General features: G+C 19.4%; 4 protein-coding genes across 4 annotated transcripts; 2 read left to right on the forward strand and 2 right to left on the reverse strand.

Annotated features, from left to right (window-relative positions):
- Positions 1–4,594: 4,594 nt before the first annotated feature.
- Positions 4,595–5,613, forward strand: MKS88_000167 (fam-l protein; the record flags this gene model as incomplete). The annotated part of the gene is made up of 2 exons (XM_067215099.1): positions 4,595–4,681; positions 4,810–5,613. 2 exons carry the CDS (start codon positions 4,595–4,597, stop codon positions 5,611–5,613), a joined length of 891 nt encoding a protein of 296 aa, XP_067075973.1.
- A 3,155-nt stretch (positions 5,614–8,768) lies between these two features.
- Positions 8,769–9,224, forward strand: MKS88_000168 (uncharacterized protein; the record flags this gene model as incomplete). Its single annotated transcript, XM_067215209.1, has 1 exon — positions 8,769–9,224. The coding sequence occupies one exon, from the start codon at positions 8,769–8,771 to the stop codon at positions 9,222–9,224; it is 456 nt and encodes a 151-aa protein (XP_067075974.1).
- Positions 9,225–11,900: 2,676 nt separating this feature from the next.
- MKS88_000169 (uncharacterized protein) lies at positions 11,901–13,081 on the reverse strand (the record flags this gene model as incomplete). The annotated part of the gene is made up of 3 exons (XM_067215316.1): positions 11,901–12,074; positions 12,198–12,911; positions 13,055–13,081. The coding sequence occupies 3 exons, from the start codon at positions 13,079–13,081 to the stop codon at positions 11,901–11,903; spliced, it is 915 nt and encodes a 304-aa protein (XP_067075975.1).
- A 3,981-nt stretch (positions 13,082–17,062) lies between these two features.
- MKS88_000170 (STP1 protein) lies at positions 17,063–19,654 on the reverse strand (the record flags this gene model as incomplete). The annotated part of the gene is made up of 4 exons (XM_067215423.1): positions 17,063–18,217; positions 18,339–18,391; positions 18,478–19,504; positions 19,634–19,654. The coding sequence occupies 4 exons, from the start codon at positions 19,652–19,654 to the stop codon at positions 17,063–17,065; spliced, it is 2,256 nt and encodes a 751-aa protein (XP_067075976.1).
- Positions 19,655–19,831: the final 177 nt, after the last annotated feature.

Genomic DNA, 19,831 nt, shown 5'->3' on the forward strand with positions numbered 1-19,831 from the left:
TTATGTTTAATAAACTTAACACATATTATTTTATGTTGTAACTTATTTTATTTAAAATAATATTATTATTATAATTTATTTTTAATTTTCTTACTAATAGTTTATATTTAGTACGCTTCCTTTAATTTTAATAGTCTCTTTTTTGAATGGTATTATTCCTATAAAACATAATTAATATGATATGTTTTATTAGGAAAAATAAATAAATATATTACCTAATTACTAAACTTAATAAATTTCTTTTTAGTCATAATAAATAAAGTGCATTATTTTAAATTATATAAAAATTATACTATGCCGTTTATAATAGTAAGTACATATATGTAAAAAAGTTAAATTTGTTAATAAATTTTAAAGCATCAAAATTTTTCAGGTAAATTAAATGCTAGAATGCAATTTTAAAATAATTCGAATATACATATTATACATGTCGTATGTATACTGCGTATATTAGATTATAAATTTTTCTATAAAAAAATCTTTTACTTTTTTCTTTAATTTTTTTCATTTTAAGAATATTATTATACAAAGTATAGTGATTAAAGTTTTTCAACTTTAAAATAATGTTTTGATGGTAAAATATGTATAAATATCTGTGCTCATTATTTGGAAGCTCGGCAAAAAATTAATAACTATATTCCTAATATATTCTAATATACCTGTTCGCGCCTAATCAAATTTTTATATTATAATTATAAAATAAAATACTTATTCATCAAAAGATACGTTTTATTTTATTTTTTTTATGGAAAATGTTTACAACGAATTTTTAGAATTATTATATTAGCCTGTTAAAATATATATATATATTGGGGAATTCATTAATAAAATTTGTTTCACCAACATCTATTTTATTTGATGATGCATATGTTATAAATACTTTTGTTGAAAATAATTACTAAAACATTTTTAAATTTAACTTTTTTTGTGGAACTTTTTATGTGTATTTTATTTTTGTGTTTTAGTCCTTTTTTAAAATGTATAATAAAATAAAATATCAGCGCCAATATTTTAATTTTTCTAAGAATACTCTGTAATTATATGGAAAATTGTTTACAGAATTAAGGATATTATAATATTAAAGAATACCAAATCTATGAGAAGAATTAGTTATATAATTTAAAATTCCTACATTTATGCGCTTTATTCGGTTAAGTTATTATTTCAACAATGCAATAAAATGATAAAGATGAAGGACACTCTCTTTATATTTTAATTCGTACTATATATATACATACTAATAAATAAGATTCATTTAATACTTAAATTTATCAAAATTATGAACATTAAAAATATTTTTTTTTTTTTGTAGTGTATATATGATAAATACGTAGATAATACGAACAGTAAAGGTAGAACCTTTAATTCAAGAAAGGGTATATTATAACTGGAAAATTCGAGAAAAACGAGAAATTCGGCTTTGAATATTATGTTACTTATAAATAGTTATTATTATTAAAAAAAATTAAGATGATTATTACGAAATCGAGTATGATGTGAAAAGTTAATCTACAAACTATGATAATTTAAGTGCTACATCTATAATAAATAATCGAGAAATACACTAATGTTACATATCAAATTTTTTCAGAGATAGAAAATTTTTTGAAAGACTATTATATAGGAAATTTATTCCTTCATATATAATACATGAAATGTAACTATTACACTCGGAAAAAAAAATTATTACATGCAGTATGTACTAAAATCTTTTTAACATTCGCTGTATCAGAAAAACGCTTGATAATAGGATTTATATTATATACGTCATTAGAAATGTACGATAGATTTACAAGGTATTTTTTATAGTTTGTGGTTTTGGGTATTTCTGCGGTTATTCAAATCTTGGGTAAACTATTACTATACGTATTTGAAGTGAAAGAAAATTTAGTTAAAGAATATTTACATTGAAACAGTGTTTTGAAGAAAAATGTTTTTCTAGAAACTAATAAAAATTTATATTATTCTGCATAATAATATATTTTCAAAATATTTCCTTGTTAAATACATATATATTTTATTTAGGAAACAATAAATTATATGAATATGTCTTTAAAAATAAGGGTAAAAATGTATATTCTAAATATTTATAGTAGTAGCATGTTATTCTAAATGTTCTCTCATTATGATATAATATGTTTAAGTTGTCTATTAATCTGAATTAACATATATATATGTATATATATATAATGTGCTTTATAAAGTGGAGAAATTGATATTTTTCTGTATTCATAGCAATGTATGTGCTTTATATAAAAAAAATGTGTATATAAATGTTTAATTTAAATTTTTGTAGTAAGAAATATGTATTCGCTAAATTTAATACATGAAGTTACATTTAAAATATTATTCAATTTAGTGAGATAATTTATATTTTTAAGAATTATATTTTTTCTTTTTTATTTTTTCTATATTAAGAATTTAATTATTTTGAGAATTTTTCAAAGAAACACATTATATTTTATTTTTTATTTAATGTTTTTATTTTTTTCTTCATTTAATAAAACTATAATTTTGTGTTTTAATCAATTTATATGTATTTTCTAGGTACGCGTGAACATAATAAATAATTTATGTAAAAAGTATTTTGATAATTATATATTTAAAACATAATATAAGAATATTTTTACTAAATTATTATATATTTCACATGTTTCAATTATGGTATTGTTATAATATACAAATATTATTTTATTTTTAAAAATAAGTTATTAATAGAACATTATTATTTTAAAAATCCGTAAAGCTTTATAATTATATGCATGACTTAAGAAACATTTGTGGTATTATTTTTTTATTTAATAAGTTGTTATAGATAATTCTGTATTATAAATATTACCTAAATTTCTTTGTTAAAAAGTGTGGTGATAAAAAAAAAATATATTTTTTTTTTTTTGGAATACATTAAGTGAATATATTTTTGAAGCTGTTTTAGTCTTATGTTATATTGCGACAATAAAACAATTACTATATTGATTCAATCTTAAAGAATAACTGTACATTAAATGATATTAATTCATTTTTAATGAAGTTCAATTAAGGTTTAAATAAAATATAAATAACTTTTAATGTTAAATATATATTTTTCCATATCATGCATACATATTAATAATAATGTACGCATTTTTGTTGCTTTTTATTTTTTCTTTATTGATAGGTTTTCCGGAGCAGTAATAAGGTATTAAATACATGTAAAATTATAGATAATTTACATTAGTAGCTCCTAAATTTTTGGAATTTTCTTTTCATCCTCTTTTTATTAATATAATGATAAACAAAAGGAAATTAATTTTATTTATATAAGTCAATTCATATAAACGTTATTATGCTATTATAAATATATAAGCACTTATATATTTTAAGTAAATATTAAGCTATAATATGTCTGAAATTGTTAATTATAAATTACATAATTTTTCAATACGTTTTATTTAAGTGCCTTACAAGTAATTAAATTGTATATTTATTAAAATTACTACTTTGTAATTTCCATTTGAACCTCCTAATTTAGATTGATATTTTATTTGTTAATTATAAGGTATTAAAATTTGAAAATTTATTCCTTAAATCATGTAGAATACTATGTATTCCTTTTTTCTTGTTTAAATACAGTTGGACACTAACAAGTTGATAATAATTTTTGGAAGGTTGCAAAAAAAAATTTACCTTCTGATAAATATTTTAATACAATTCATATTTTTATTTATTTTTTTTTTGCTATGTTTATATTTCTTTTAAATATATATATATTAAATAAATGAATTTAAAAAATTAAAGAAAGAAATTATGATATAAAATAAAATTAATAATTCGAATTTTTAAAACTATATATACTTGAACAAAAAATAAACATTTATTTACATTAAAAATATAAATTGTTCATATATTATGTAGGGAGATTTTAATTTTTTTAAATATGTTGTAGTATATAAGAGAATGTATATGTTTAAAGAGTAACTAAAGTATTTATAAAACAATGAATGAAACCTTTTTACAAATTATTACTCTTTTAATTTATTGTTACTATTATAATATTGTTCGAACAATTATTATTTTATATCAAAAATATCCAATTTTTGGAATATATGATGTTTATGGAATTATAATAATATATATAGTAAAATAGCAAATTTGGCAACATCAGTAATTAATGTATCAATAATTATAACAATAGATTATATCTATATTCTCTGTATTCTACACTGTAGATAAATTCAATATTTGCAAATAGCAAATAAAAAAAAAAAATATATTTTTTTTTGAAAAGAATTAATAATAATATGTATTCATTTACTATTCTAAGTAACAAAATTGTACATTCTAAATATGTATGAATTAAAATAAATTATAATTATCTTAATTAAATTATATTTTAGAGAATAAAATTAAAATAAAAATTTTAAAATAATTTATAACATTTTTTTTTTTTTTCTGTTTTATAAAATGTATTATTGATATTTCTGTTACATAATTTTTTTATGAGAACAGAATAATAAAAAATTAAAAAAATAGATGTAGTGTCACTATTAAATGTATATTACATGAATATAATTTTTTTTTAATCGAACGTACTACAACATATAAATTTTATATAATGGAAAAAAAAATTAAGTTACTCTTATTTATTAATATTGCTACGTTTATACCTTTAACATGGATATGCCATTTTAGCAATGAAACTGTATGATAATATTATTTAATGATATTTGCAAATATTTCTTTTTCTTGTGCTTTATATTTATTAATACTTTTTTTTAGCATAATATCATTGATTCTTTTTAATTATAAATATTTACTTTATTGTTTTAGAGGACATCTTATGGATCTTTGGGTGAAAACTATATAAATGACAAAAAATTAAATACAAAGAATTATCGATTATTAGCAAAATGTAAGCATAATAAGGATTTGTGTACTATGGGGTTAAAAGAAGGGATACCAAATTGTGATATGACAGAAGGAAAAGATATATTTAATAATGAAAACATATTTGCACAATTAAAAAGACAATCAAATAGAAGTTTATCAAGGAATATAGAAAGGCAAAAAAAAGATAAGAAAAATAATTCTCGTATATTTGAAACCGAACAATATTCTCGTTTCGAAAAAAAGATATTCAAAGAACTTGATTATGCTACCTTTCTTAAAAACAACAGGGGGGTTAGTAATAATATTTACCAAAAAATAATACTTAAAAAGTACGGATTTCGATTAGGTTTACCTATATTTTTTGTTTTGTTGTTATCCATATTACTTTTACTAGATTTATTCGTGGGTTATGGGCTTATAAGAGGATTGTTTAAGATTTTGAATATTATCTCTGAACATTTGAACTACACAGTTACAGGAAAAGTGAAAGCTTTACAAGTAATGTTGAAACCTCTGCATGAATGGTTGAAAAAATCCCCTTTTAGATCTTTCTTCGAATGTGCTGTTAATGTAACAAGTAGTACTGATAACTCAATAGATAAACATTATTATATAACCGGTTTCTTTGGTTTTCTGATATATTTCATTCCCATCTTTATAATAGGTGTCACATGTATATTAGGGGTTTTTTACTACCATAAAAAAGTTAAAAAATATGAAAAAATTAAGTTCAAAAAAAGGTAAAAAGAATAATAAGAAATACAAACCTTTCTATAAGGAAGTGATTAATTTGAAGTAATAACTTTTCTATCTTTAGTTATATATCTATTAAATATTCTCATAATAGATTATTTTTATTTAAGTGCACCTACATGAATAAGGAATTTTTGATATACAACAATAGAAAAATATATTCTTAGATTTTTTTGAATTTGAACATATTATTTTTCTTCAAAATGTATTTTAAATTATTATTTCATTTCACTACAAATTATTACTTAAAATATATATTTGTGTATTTATATATACCTTCATAGAAAATATATATATGCGTCTTAAAATGAATTTATTGTACAATTTTTATTGTTTCATTTAAGCCGTATGCTATTTTATATTTGAACTATATAAAAAAATATTTTTTAATTTTTCACTTTTTATAATTTAAAATTATTATATGTTGATATAATTCAAAAAATGTGCTTCACTACTTTAAAATAAAGAATTAACGCGACTTATTTTGTAAGTAATCAAATGAAGTGCATGTATTTTGTTGCGTTGAATTATATATATATATATATATATATATATTTACTTAAAAATACATATTAATTACTCTATAAATTAGGTTTTATGAGACATTTGTTATAAATAATGCATATTTTAATAGTGCTTTTATTAATTGTTTAACTATTTGTTCCTAGTTTGAAAGGGAAAAAATAAATATATAAAAAAATAATAACTTTATTGTGTATGGGTTATTAGATATTGTTTAATAAAATTGAATTTATTTTTATTCTTATGTAAATGAACAGTTAACGCTATTCATCTTTTTATTATTGTGCTTACTTCTGGAGTTAATTCGGTTTTTATAAAAGTAATTAAATTTAATTTATATTGATAATCTATAAATAAATAAGCTATATAAATTTTATTATTTTTTACGTCGCTAAAGGATAAAATTACTTAATTATATGTAATTTGATATTAATAAATTGTATATTGAAATCGTTATCTATATAATATTGTTTTTTTTCATAATTGTAGACTTCTAAGAATGTATTATATATCTATAAATATTTTCATTAAGGGTAATGAAAAACAATTCAGTTATTTTCTCTTTAAAATAATAATACATAGATAAGTATTATATATAAGTTTTATTGTTTACTCTTTTTGTAAATATATTAAGTTAAAACTTAACACTATTTCATAAATATATATATGTTTACATAAAGTGTATATTAACCATTAGTAATTTTATCAAATTAATAATAAAAGTTCTATAAACAAAATAAAAATTAAAAAAGAATTATTATTTGATAAATGATTTATAAATTGGTAATATTTTTATTATTCGTTTGATAGGTATTAATAAATTATATCAAAATGACAAATATATTTTTTTAAAAACGTTTAATCTAAATAATCATAATAAATAAGAAACTGCATGCAACAATTTCCCAAGTAATTTTCATGATTAAACATTATTTTTTATATATAATTTTCTATGTATTCACATGAGAATAACAACAAAATATTAATATACGTTTGAATTATCACCTTTATATAATATTTAAAATGTGCAGTATAGTTAAAGAAATAATCATTGCACAATTTTTCTTTGTAAAAGTATATTTAGGAACAATACAAAATTAGACTGATATATATGGGAATAACATATGTGGAAAATAAAAATATAAATAATAAAAATTTTAATAAAAATTACATATATATACTTCTTAATAATAAATATTAATAAAACATATTAAAATATTTTAGTCCATTTATCAAATTAGTATATGCACAGAAAAGGCAAATACTTATATTTTGACAATGTTTATTTATTTTATTTTTTTTTTGTATGTGAAGGTTTCTTCTATATGAGAAAAAATTAATTAAAAAAAATATGTAAAAAATTAAGTAGATGAATATAAAGATTTATCATTAATTAATAATGGTATATATTAAACATAATTTAAAATCTTAATATTCAAAAATTATCTTAGAATATTAAAAAGTCAGTATTTTTTAGTATTTAAAATAAATGTTACTGCTTATATCAGATAGTAGAATATATATATAATACTATATAAGATTGTATGTGCTCAGGGATTACCTAAAGGATCTGTAATGATTAATGTAACACAAAATATTATTCTATCAGTATATTATTACCATTATTATTCTGTTAAAATAATAAATATTTTTTAAAAATAATAAGAGGTGCTTCTGAAATAAATTATTTATACTAATAGAATTATTAGTTATATAGTATCTGTACGAAATGTACATATAGTGTTCATTTATAGAACAGTATATTAACTGTATTCTATACGTTATATATTCTATATAAATTCAATAATTATATATTTTTTTTATTTTATTTTGGAAAAAATTAATGAAAAGTATTACATAATTGTTTATATTATATAATAAAATTATAGTTTAAAAATATTTAAGTATAAATAAAAATTATTTTATCCTAATGAGAGTTAATTTTTTATAAAAATTAAGATTAAAATTTTATGATATATATTTAAAATTATTTTCTGTAGGGATGTTATAATAGATGTTTTATTTATATAATTTTTATTAGTTTTTTACAGAGAAAACAGCAAAAGATTGTTATAAAAATAAATATAGCATTATAGATCTTTTGAAGCATATTATACTATTATTAATTCTTTCCTTAATTTATTAGAATATTAAAGATATGTATAATGGTGCAAATAATTAAGTCTATCTTATTAATTAAAACTACTTCCTTAATACTTGTAACATGTATATGGCATTTTAACAATGATATGGTTTGATAATACTATATAAGGATATATTCTTTATACGATTATTACATATTCTACTTTAATTACTAAAATTTCATAGAATTAATTATTTATCCTTTAAATAAAATAAATTTAATTTATTAATTTTTTTTTTTTAGCGAACATTTAATAAATTCGCAGATGCGAAATACAAACATGGAAGAAATTTAGATACAATAACCTTTAGATTATTAGCAAAATATAAACAGGATAAGGATTCGCATATTTTAGGGTTAAAACAGAATAAATCAAATAATAATGAGTATGAAAAGTATGATATAACTATTAATGAAAAAGGGAACAAAGGAAAAAAACAATAAATCTGATAAAAGTTCATTAAATAAGGCGCAATATTATATGGAAGTAATAGATTATAACAATGGAATGTTTGATGGAAAACATTTTCATTTTGAAAAAAAATGGATTAAAAAAAAAGATTACGATAATTTTCTTGAAAGGAATAGAAGAATTTGTGATATATCTTTAAGCAAAATAAGATTTAGGAAGTATGGTATTGGAGTTGCTATGTTTGTTATTTTTTCCTTGTTTGTAGCAGCAATTGATGTATTACCAAGGTTAAAATCTTTGAATACTGCATGGAAATCCATTAAAGAGGAAACTAATATAATGAAAATTTTGTATGACTATATAAATGAGTGGAACACAACATTGAAGACCTCTATTTATTTAACATTATATGGTGTACTTATGCTTATATTGATTATTGTACTTGTAATAGGAATTTGTAGAGTCTTAAGAAATAATGAAAAATATAATAAAATTAAATTGATGTCTGAACAAAGTGCATATTAATAGAGTTATATATTTCTGTAATTAATTCTTTAATATGAGTAATGTATGTAATATATTTAGTGATATTCCTAATACAAATACTTATAATTTCTAAAATATTGTAAATGGATATGTGTATAACTGGTGTTTTTAATGCACAACATATATATATTTTCTTTGCTCTTTTTGAATTTAAATACTTTAATGCTTTTGAATTTGAATAGATATTATTATTGTATCTTAATAAATATTATTACATAAAGTATTTATTTATATTTTTAAATATATTTCTATAAAAAATATGGGTTTATTCTCAAATGTTTATGTATTATAGTACAAAACAGATAATTATTTATAACTCTAGAAATTGATGTTTGTAATAAATATTTTTCTTTTTATATTGTGAATTGTAATCTAAAATTATTATTTGTTCAGGTAAATAAGAATGTGTATTATTTTAAAATTAACAATAAGTATATCTTGGATTATATTAAAAGAATGATAGTAAATATATTTCGATGCATTGATGTATATATATTATTCTATTTAAGAAAGAACTTAATATTTATTTTGTATAATATATTTTAAGTGAAATGTGTTATAAAATATATCAATTGTAAAAATCTTTTTTTAGAATTTTAGTTTTCCTTACATGAAATAAAAGTAAAATTATAAACACATAATTAAGTAATATCCTTTTAAATAGGATTCTTAGTTAAGAACTTATGAATTATATTTTAATTTCATTTACATTCTTATTTAATTTTATAAGTTCATAAATATTATTAAATATACAATCAATTATTATTTAAAAAGAAAAAAATATACTCCATAGTTTTAAGAAAATAAAATATTTTTTTACATATATACTTAAAAAAAAGTTAAAAGAAATACATTTCGAATTATAAAAACATTTTTCTAATTGCTAATGTTTTCTTGTTTAAATCTTATATCTTTAATATATAAATGAAAGCAACCTTTGCATCACTAAAATTATTTCTTTATAAAAATTAAATTAAGTATATATCGAATTTTTAGAACTAAGTAAAAAACTTTTATAGATTAATTCTGGTTAAAATATATTAAGTCGATATTAAATAAATGAAGTTGTAAGATAACATTACTTTATTACTTTTATATTTTATTTTTGTTATGTGTCACAGTATGTGGTTGACAATGTATGTAAATATATTTTTTAATAAATAATTTCTATTTAAATAAAAACAATAATTAACAATTATAACAGACTAAATTTTTCTTTTATTTTAATTAGATGTATGAATCATGTTCTCCGAACTTTGTTTTTACTGAATCTATGCTTACTGTAAAGAAAAGATAATTAAAAATAAAATTTGGTATCTCATTATCATTAAAATTATTTCATTTATTCTTTCTAAATGAATATTTCAGTGTTTGAATAATTTTCTATAATTTCAATATTACATATCTTTTTGTTTATTATTTTGAACGCAATATTAAGTATAGTGCAAAATATATTATATTTTGTTAATAACTAAAATTCATATTTATAGTAAAATCCAAAGACATATGTAACTATGTAAAATAAAAAAAGTGAGGGCGTACATGAAGTTTATAATTAACAAATTACCATGGTGCCTAAAAATTTTATGTATTGATAAATGAAATCCTCCCTTTCTAAATTATTATTCTTATTTGAATGTATAGATAATAAATTGTGTAGATAATATAGAAATGGATTCTATCTGGAAACACAATAAAATAAGAATTACATTTCTATTTCTCAGATTCTATAAACATAAACATGTTACTTGCTATTATATTTATGGGAATATTTGTTGAATTTTTCTTTTTATATGGAGAAGATAAAAGCGAAACATAGGCATTTAAATAATATTTGTTATTATTAAAATTTACTTTATCAAAAAATTTATAATGTGGTTACACTATTTTTATTATTTATCATATATCAATTTTTTTAATCATATGTATCTTATGTATAGAATAAGGTATTAATGCAGTAAAAAAACAATAAGAATAATGCTAGAGCAGAACATATTTATGAATTATAAAATAATGGTTAGGATTTTTCCTATTTTAATTCAATTAAAATTAGAATTCATCTACTTTAGCGCCAATCATAAATACCCCGTTAACAATATCACATATAATATATATCAATAGAAGAGAAAAAACGTTATAAATGTTACATAATGTGTAACATTTTTAGTAACATTAAGTTGAAAGTGGACAAATAATAAAAATTTTGAATAAAGTTATAAAGAAAAAGTAGATATATACTTTATATTTTGATTAATGTTTTTATTCCAAGGTTTTACATTTTTTATTTATATAATATTATTATTGTTGTTGTTTCTAATGTTGTTTTTTCTTCTGTAATACTAAGAAAATAAACGCTACCTCATATTGTTATATAAGGATATCCACTTTTGCTTTATCATCTTGTGTTATATACTTAAGTTTTAAAATTATTTATATTTCATTTTAAGGGGAATCTCGTTTAAAGGGAATTTCTACTACTAATTTTAAAAATAGTATCGTATTTAATCTTTATTTTTGAATAATTTTTATAGACATATATTCATTTCTTTATTTATTGTTTACATTGCTTTTTAATGAATTTGTACATAAGTGTAACATATATATCACTAAGTATTTTATTTTCTATTGAAAATGACATAAAAGGTTAATTTTACATCAAGTGTCTCCTTGAGGTTGATAGGTTATATTATGAGAACTTACTTCACAATTCCTATTTACTACTACATGAAGGTTTTGTAAGGATTCGCTCAATGCTTCTTGAAATTTGTTAAGTTCAATAATTTTTTTTTTTCGTAAACGATAATATATCCAAGATTTCAGTGGAGTAAACTACATCAAAATATATGTATATTTATTTAAAAATATAATTTTTATATGCTTATAATTTTTGTGAAAATAAATTATTCTATATGTGATAAATTATTATTAATTTTAAGTATAATTCTTATTAACCTTATATAAAAAAAATATAGTAAAAGACATTAGTAATACTATAGATGTTGTTAAAATGGGAACAAATGCGTCATCTTCTTTTGTAGGTGTTAATATTTTTGTTGAAGTTTGTTCTATTTGTGGTAATGTTTTTGGTAAACCAATGCATGGAGATAATTTATTCATTTTATCATCATATGCTTTCTTAAAATTGTTTAGCTCTTCACAAAATAGACCTTCATTATTTCTTTGACATTCTTTGTAATTATCGTTATAAAAGTTATAACATTTTTTAATATTAATGCAAATTGTACCATCAGAATCACTTTCCTTGCCATTATATTCATTAAAACTCTTATAATAACTGTATAATTCTTTAAGTTTTTCTAAAATATTAGGTTGAATTCTTTCGAATTTTTGGACACATATATTATCTAACAGGGATGAAAATTCATTATATCCCTGAAACCATTTAGGATTCTTATTATACATTTCATCTGAATTTATCCTATAATTTAAGTATTTACAACGTTTGAGGCTATCAAGTTTATAGTGTTCCTTTATTTCAATTAAATATCTACCAACATCTTGGCATGGTATAGTAAAATTAGGATAATTTCCGAACATTAGAGCACATTTCATTCCAGGATTTTCTCCACCACTATCATTTTGAATATCTTCGATAACTGTTTCAAATTCACTTTTATATTTAACATATAATGTCACAGTATTCTCCTAATAATAAAAAATATAAAATAATAATATAAAAATGCACAAAACAAATTTTTCCTTGTATAGATTTATATATCATTTCTAGAACAACAAAACCTTGGATAAAATAATATATATAATAATTAAAAAACAAAAATAAATTTTACGTTTTCTTCTGTAGTGTGAGTTGCCATTGTATATAGGTATACGTGAATTAAGGAACAAAAATTAAATTAGTATCATTTTAATATTTATATAAATGAAAAAATATATATAATATGTTAATATGTAGTATTTTCTTTTTTTTCATATATAGATTTTAAAAACAAAAATTACTTAGGAAAAATTTCCTCTTTACTTTTTATTAACATTACAATAAGTAAAATAGTTAGTAAAATATAAGATAAACGCTTTTAATTAATAAAATAATAATTGTAAAAACAGGGTTATTTTATTGTAAATAAAAAAAAATATAGAGAGAAATTCGCTTTTCTATTTTTTTATTCATATGAGACTTATATAATTGTACTGATATATTATACAAAAAAATAAATTAATTTTAGTATATTCTCAAATAAATTTCCTATTATAATTGAATATTTTTTCAGAAATCCTTTTTTGCCTTTTAAAATATTATAAATAGTTAAATATTAACTATTTATAAGATATAGTATTTTCTCATTTATTTTATTATTTTTTTTTTTATTGTTAAGTTAATACCTTTCATATTATTTAAATTAATATTTATAATAAGTTTTAATAATATATATATTAGTCAATAAACTGAACTTCACGAATATTACTAAAATTTAAATTTAACTAAATAAAAGAAGAAATTTAGCTAAAAAGAATTATAGTATATGAAAATAGGCATTTATTTGTTAAATGAAAAATATACATCCTCAAAAAATTTATTTTAATTATAAATATAATATTCCATGAATGCACTATATCGTATAATTTTAAAATAATCTGCTAATTCTCTTCATTGTATTATATAAAGAAGTTAAAGTTTTACTTTCTTCTTTAGAACCTTCATAATGGGATATATATATATTTATATTCGATATATAAATGTATGCAGAAAAAGTAAATATGTTTATACTATAGAATAATTATTATTATGTATTAAAAATAAAAATACAAATAATATAATATTTATTTTAATTGCTTTAGTAAAATTTATTATTGAATTCATTTGTACATATAGCATAACAAAAATATAAATTAATATTTCAATCAATATTTATCATAATAATCTACAGAGAATACAACTTATTAGCAATGTTGTTTATGGTACGTGTTTATATTTCAATATATAATAAAACATTTTCGAATGTTAATATCATAATATTTTTCAATTATGTATATGTTACTTCTACTTTATTTATGATATTATATTTCATATGAGTTCTAACATATTATAACATTTAATACAATGTATTTAGAAAATAATATTAAATTATTATTATTTTTTTTTTATATATATTTTATTGTTCTAAATTATCTAACGATTATATACGTTTAGTATGATATATAAATTATAAGTTATATCTTAATTAAATTAATATATTTAACATATAATCAAATATATTTAAAAAAAAACTAAAAAATAAAATAAAAGAAAAATATGTTTTTGTTATTATTTCATATATGTAATGATTTGTCTTTTTCTTCATAAACGATGTAGAATTTTATATAGTACAATAAGATTTATAATTGCTAAAATAAATATTAGTTAACGTTATTTTGTAGTGGATATTCTTTTGCTCTTATATCATTTTTTTATTTATAATATTAAAATTTGCTTTTTTAATTTTTACATCATCGTTTAACTTAATAAAGTATAATATATATCAAGGCTCGTTATATATTTCAAAACATTACGGTTTTGTAATTCGACTTTAATATTAAATCATAACTATGTTCGTAAGTCCATGTATGTAAATATTTTTTTAAAATATTTAATATATTTTTAATGTACTTGCAATATGTTTATATTATAGTTAAATTAAATAATTTATTAAGTTTACATATCAAATATAAGAAATATAAGAAAACATACGTATTAATATCTCTGTAATTTATACACAATATTAATGAAATATATAAGTGATATAAATATTACATTATAAAACATAAAAGTATTTTTTGAAAGGAGACATATATATTAAAATAATATACTTTAAAAGAACTATATATTCATTATTTGTAATATAAAATAAGAATATTTAAGTTCATTTAAATTTATTAAATATTTTTTGAAATATGGATAAAGTTAATATTATTAATAAGTAAAAACAATTGTTTTCTTAACAAAATATTATTGATATACTATAATATATATGTTTTATGTAATATGAGGATATTATATTACAAATAAGTATTTATATTTCAGTTAGGATTGTGTTATTTGATCGTCATGCTTATAATTCATTCAGAAACATATTTTTTATATTTTTTATATTAATATTATTACTGCATTAATTATAATGTTTAAAAAATAAGCAGAATTCTGTTATTATAGCTTTTACTCAATACAAACTAGTAAATAAAAATTTATAATTTACTAATTTTTTATGGAATATGATAAAAATAAAAAATTATTATGTATCAAAATGGATTAAATATTTTAACAAATAGATCTACTATTGGTTTATGTTATAAATAAATAAATATATATATAATTTATACAATAATAATAAAAAATATAAGAAGAAAAAATATTATTAACTATATATTAAAGAAATGTATTATTCTGTAATTACAAAAAAGAGAAAAAGAAGAATTATTGAAAGTCAAAATTTATAAACACACTTCAAAACTCAAAAAGGTAGTGTCTAAATTTTTTTATTAATATAATAAAAATAGATATCTAATTGAAAGGGAAAAAATAAAAATATATGATATTTTTTGAAATTCCTATGAAATAATTTTATTCTGTTTCATTTGTACTTCATTTTAAAAAAGTGTTGAAACTTATCAATTTAGTGCTGCTTAAATCATATACTTTTTTATAATTATATTTTATATCTTTGATATTATAAAAATATTTATAAATTATAATGTATAAAAAAAAAGAACAATAAAACCATAAGAATCATTTTTAATTATTGGTTTATATCTTTTTTTAAAAGTGAATAATCAGGTTAATATAAAAAATTATGTATCCTGAATAATTTCATTACTATCACATTTTTGTCATTTTAACAATTTCATTGATATTTAAAATTTATTATAATAACACTTATATAAACAAAAAAATAAATACTTTAATAATATTAAGGTACATAAATATGTATGAACATTTTTTATTAAAGTCACAATATTGTTGAGAAAAAAAATTAAATTCTTTATTAAGAGAATGAATTTTTATATATGATTTTTTCATTTTGCGTATATATAAATAATTCAAGAAAAATATTATTATATATATAACAGTTAAAGTATTATAAATTTATAATAAATAAGAACTATTTATATGTTAACATTTATTAGGGCATAGAGATTAACAGTTTTTTATAGAATATATAGTTTACTTTTTTATAAGATAAATTATGTGTGGAATATAATTACCTTTTCATATATTTTAACATCTTTTTTTTTTAATGAACAAATTTACTATATCAGTTAAAGCATTAATTTCCAAATAATGCGAATACTTGTAGATTACATAATAATTATCTTTTTAAAAGTGAAAAATATTGTACAGTAATTTTTAATGGAATAAAATATAATTATATAAATTTATGTGATAATATTATATTAATTCAAAAATAGTATTAAAATTTATTTATTTTTCTCTTTTTTATTATTCAAAATGTTAATTTTTTCTATGTTTAATATTTTGGAAAATATTAATATTAATTTAATTTTTTTTTTTTCTGATATATATAATATCATCTTACAAATTTTATTGAATAAAGTATTAATATAATATTCTAATGGATATTTTTTTTAGAAAGAAAAAATTGCATATGTAATAGTAATATATTTTAAGTAACGAAGTTTCAAACTTCATATTTCATTCTTGCATTTTTCTTCTTTATTACTTCTTACTTTATATTCCTCTTCTTTATTTCTTACATGCATTAAAAAATTAAAGTAAACTTATTTTTTAGCAGTACCTTATCTTAAATATAATCTAACTATATTTTGGTTGTATTACTATGAATTTATGGAATGTGTTTTTCTGCTATATCAATGGATTTTTCGACTGTCCCATTATTAACTATAGAACTTGCATATAAGTCATCTTCTCCTATCCAGTCTTCTATCTCATTTCTGAAACTGTCCTTCTCTATATGAGTATGGAATTCGTTATTTCTTCTATTTTCTATATCACTGTTGATATATTCAATTGTATTTTCTGTAATTTCTTGTTTGTTACCTGAATATTTTTTTGTCTTCCATTCATTTATGGATATATCCAAAAATGATTCCCTATTTTCAAGGTTTACCTCCTTTTTACATTCTTCTAATACTGCTATAAGCACGAGAATACAAAGCTTTGTTAATAATTTTTTTTTTATATATTTATATAATTCTTCATAATTTTCTTTGTGCTTCAATTCTTCTATATTTAATAGTGATACATAATTTTTAGTATCTTCATTTACATATTCATCTGAGATATTCTGCAACTCCTGCGCTAATCCATTATTCCAGTACTGATCAAGATGTTGTTGTATAATCATACCCTTTTTTGATATCCACTGTCTCCATATATCTTTTTCTCTTTCTAAAAATGAAACTTTTTGATTTTCATTTGAAGATTTCTTTTTTATTTCTTCCATTTCTTGTATGTAAGATACTTCTCTTTTCCATTCATCCTTTAAACTATTAAACCAATCGTCTTTTTTGAGATTTTGAGAAAGATTTCTATGTCTTTGTATCCATTTATTCCATAGAATATTTTGTTTTTTAATATCACTGATACATTTAATATTTTCTATTATTAGATCATTATCAGTTAAATTAGGAAAGGTTATATTATCCTCTTTTGTGAACTCATCTATGCATATTTCTAAAAATTCGTCTTGGATGTTTTCCCATTCTTTATTTCTAAATTCTTCGAGTACTTCCATATGTACTTCTACTATGATTTTGGATCTGTCTCTTGTTCGCTTTGATAAATTTACATTTTTTGTAAGTTCATTTATTTTTATTTTTTTTATAATTTCTTCATCATCATATATTATGTGTTCTAAAGGATCATCCGTAAAAATTTTACTTTTCTTGTTAGAAAATGAAGGTACAAGCAATCTCAGAAATTTCACATGTTTTCTACTTATCTTTTTTTTTTTTTTTAATATTCCAGTTAAAGCAAACTATAGTATAAGAAAAACATTTTTATAAAATAAGCTATTACAATAAATAAATGATTTTCATATTTTTAAGCCTTTATTATTATATTACTTTAATAAAAAGAGAAAATATAATAATAATTACCAAGTTTATTAAAATAGATGATGTATATTTATCACTTGGATTTAATATCGTACCTATAATTGTATTTTATACATATATATGTATATATTATTTAGTATAGTTATTTCAAATGTAGAAACATAAGTAGAATTAGTGATACCTGTAGTATGTGATATTTGGGGAGGACTACGTGCTAAGGTATATGTCGATGCTTTATCAGTTGGCTGTGTATTCTCAGGATCAGGAGATAATTGTGTGCCTTGAAGAGCTGGAGAGGGTAATGCAGTAGTATCTTCTGATGCTACATGTACATATTCAGAAATTTTAGCTTTTTCTAATGATGCATCTGTTAAAGATTGTGAATCCTCAGTTTCTATAGTTGAATGCTGAATTTCTGAATCTTCACTTTTAATAAGTTTTGATGGAGGTTGTGATGGAATTTGTAGTTCAAGTTCAGTTTGAGCTTCGGGTGTAATGGGCACATCTATATTTTTATTTTGAGGTTTGGGAATATTTTGATCTATACCTTCAGTTCCACTTTGTAATCTTTTATTTTCAAGTAATCCTTTAGTAGTTTCTGCTGAATTAGAGGTTATACATTCAGAAAGTTCTTTAAAAGTTTCTTCATTCATTATATCACATATCGATTCTTTAGTTAGTTTTTTGGTCTTTTTTTTTGAACTTTCTTTTGTGTAACAATTTTTAAAGAGACTTTTCTTTTCTTCAAAGTGCTTCTGCATCTGTTTAATCCATGCATTATATGTTTTGCATTTGTCTAAACATGTATTGACGCATTTACCTGAATTATTCTGTTTTAAGCCCTCTATTTCTTTCAAATCGGCAGTCTTTTTTTTACAAAAATCCTCTTCTTTATATTTTAATTCTAAAAGTTCTTTATGTTCTTTTTTTAAAATCATAGGGCATCCACCATACTTAGTTATATTATTAAAGTAATGATTTAGCCGAAACTTTAAAAAGGATTCCCACATATGTTGGCTTGTATACTGAGGAGGAGGAGACATATTCTTAATTAGAAAATCAGCTAATTGTTTGCATTCTTCTCTAAATAAATTTTCGTTATTTGCCGTTTTTAAGAAATTAGTTTTATTTTGTATGTGAGCTCTAATAGTACTAAATTGTTGTGTGAGTTGTAGCCCAAATCCTGCCGATCCAGAAAGAGCGAAATTCTGAATTTAAAAGAATTATTAAAAATTACCTAAGTATTAAGTATTACGTTAATTGCACTGTAACATATTTTATTATAAATAAATAATTTATGTATGAATATAATTGTTTAAAAAAAAAATGAATATTACGTTAGGTATACAATTTTCCATAATGACCCTATATTGATGCTATAGTTCGGTGAAAATGAAAATGCTAAAGAAATTTAACCGTGTACATTTTGTATCAATAGCGTATTTTAAAAATTAAGATGTATTAAAAGGAATTACATATTTATGAGCTACGTAGTAATTTATATTAGAAATATAAAGTAAATAAATTTATTATTA

Source organism: Plasmodium brasilianum, assembly GCF_023973825.1.
Source record: "Plasmodium brasilianum strain Bolivian I chromosome Unknown PB_00_04, whole genome shotgun sequence".
Classification (NCBI taxonomy): domain Eukaryota; phylum Apicomplexa; class Aconoidasida; order Haemosporida; family Plasmodiidae; genus Plasmodium; species Plasmodium brasilianum.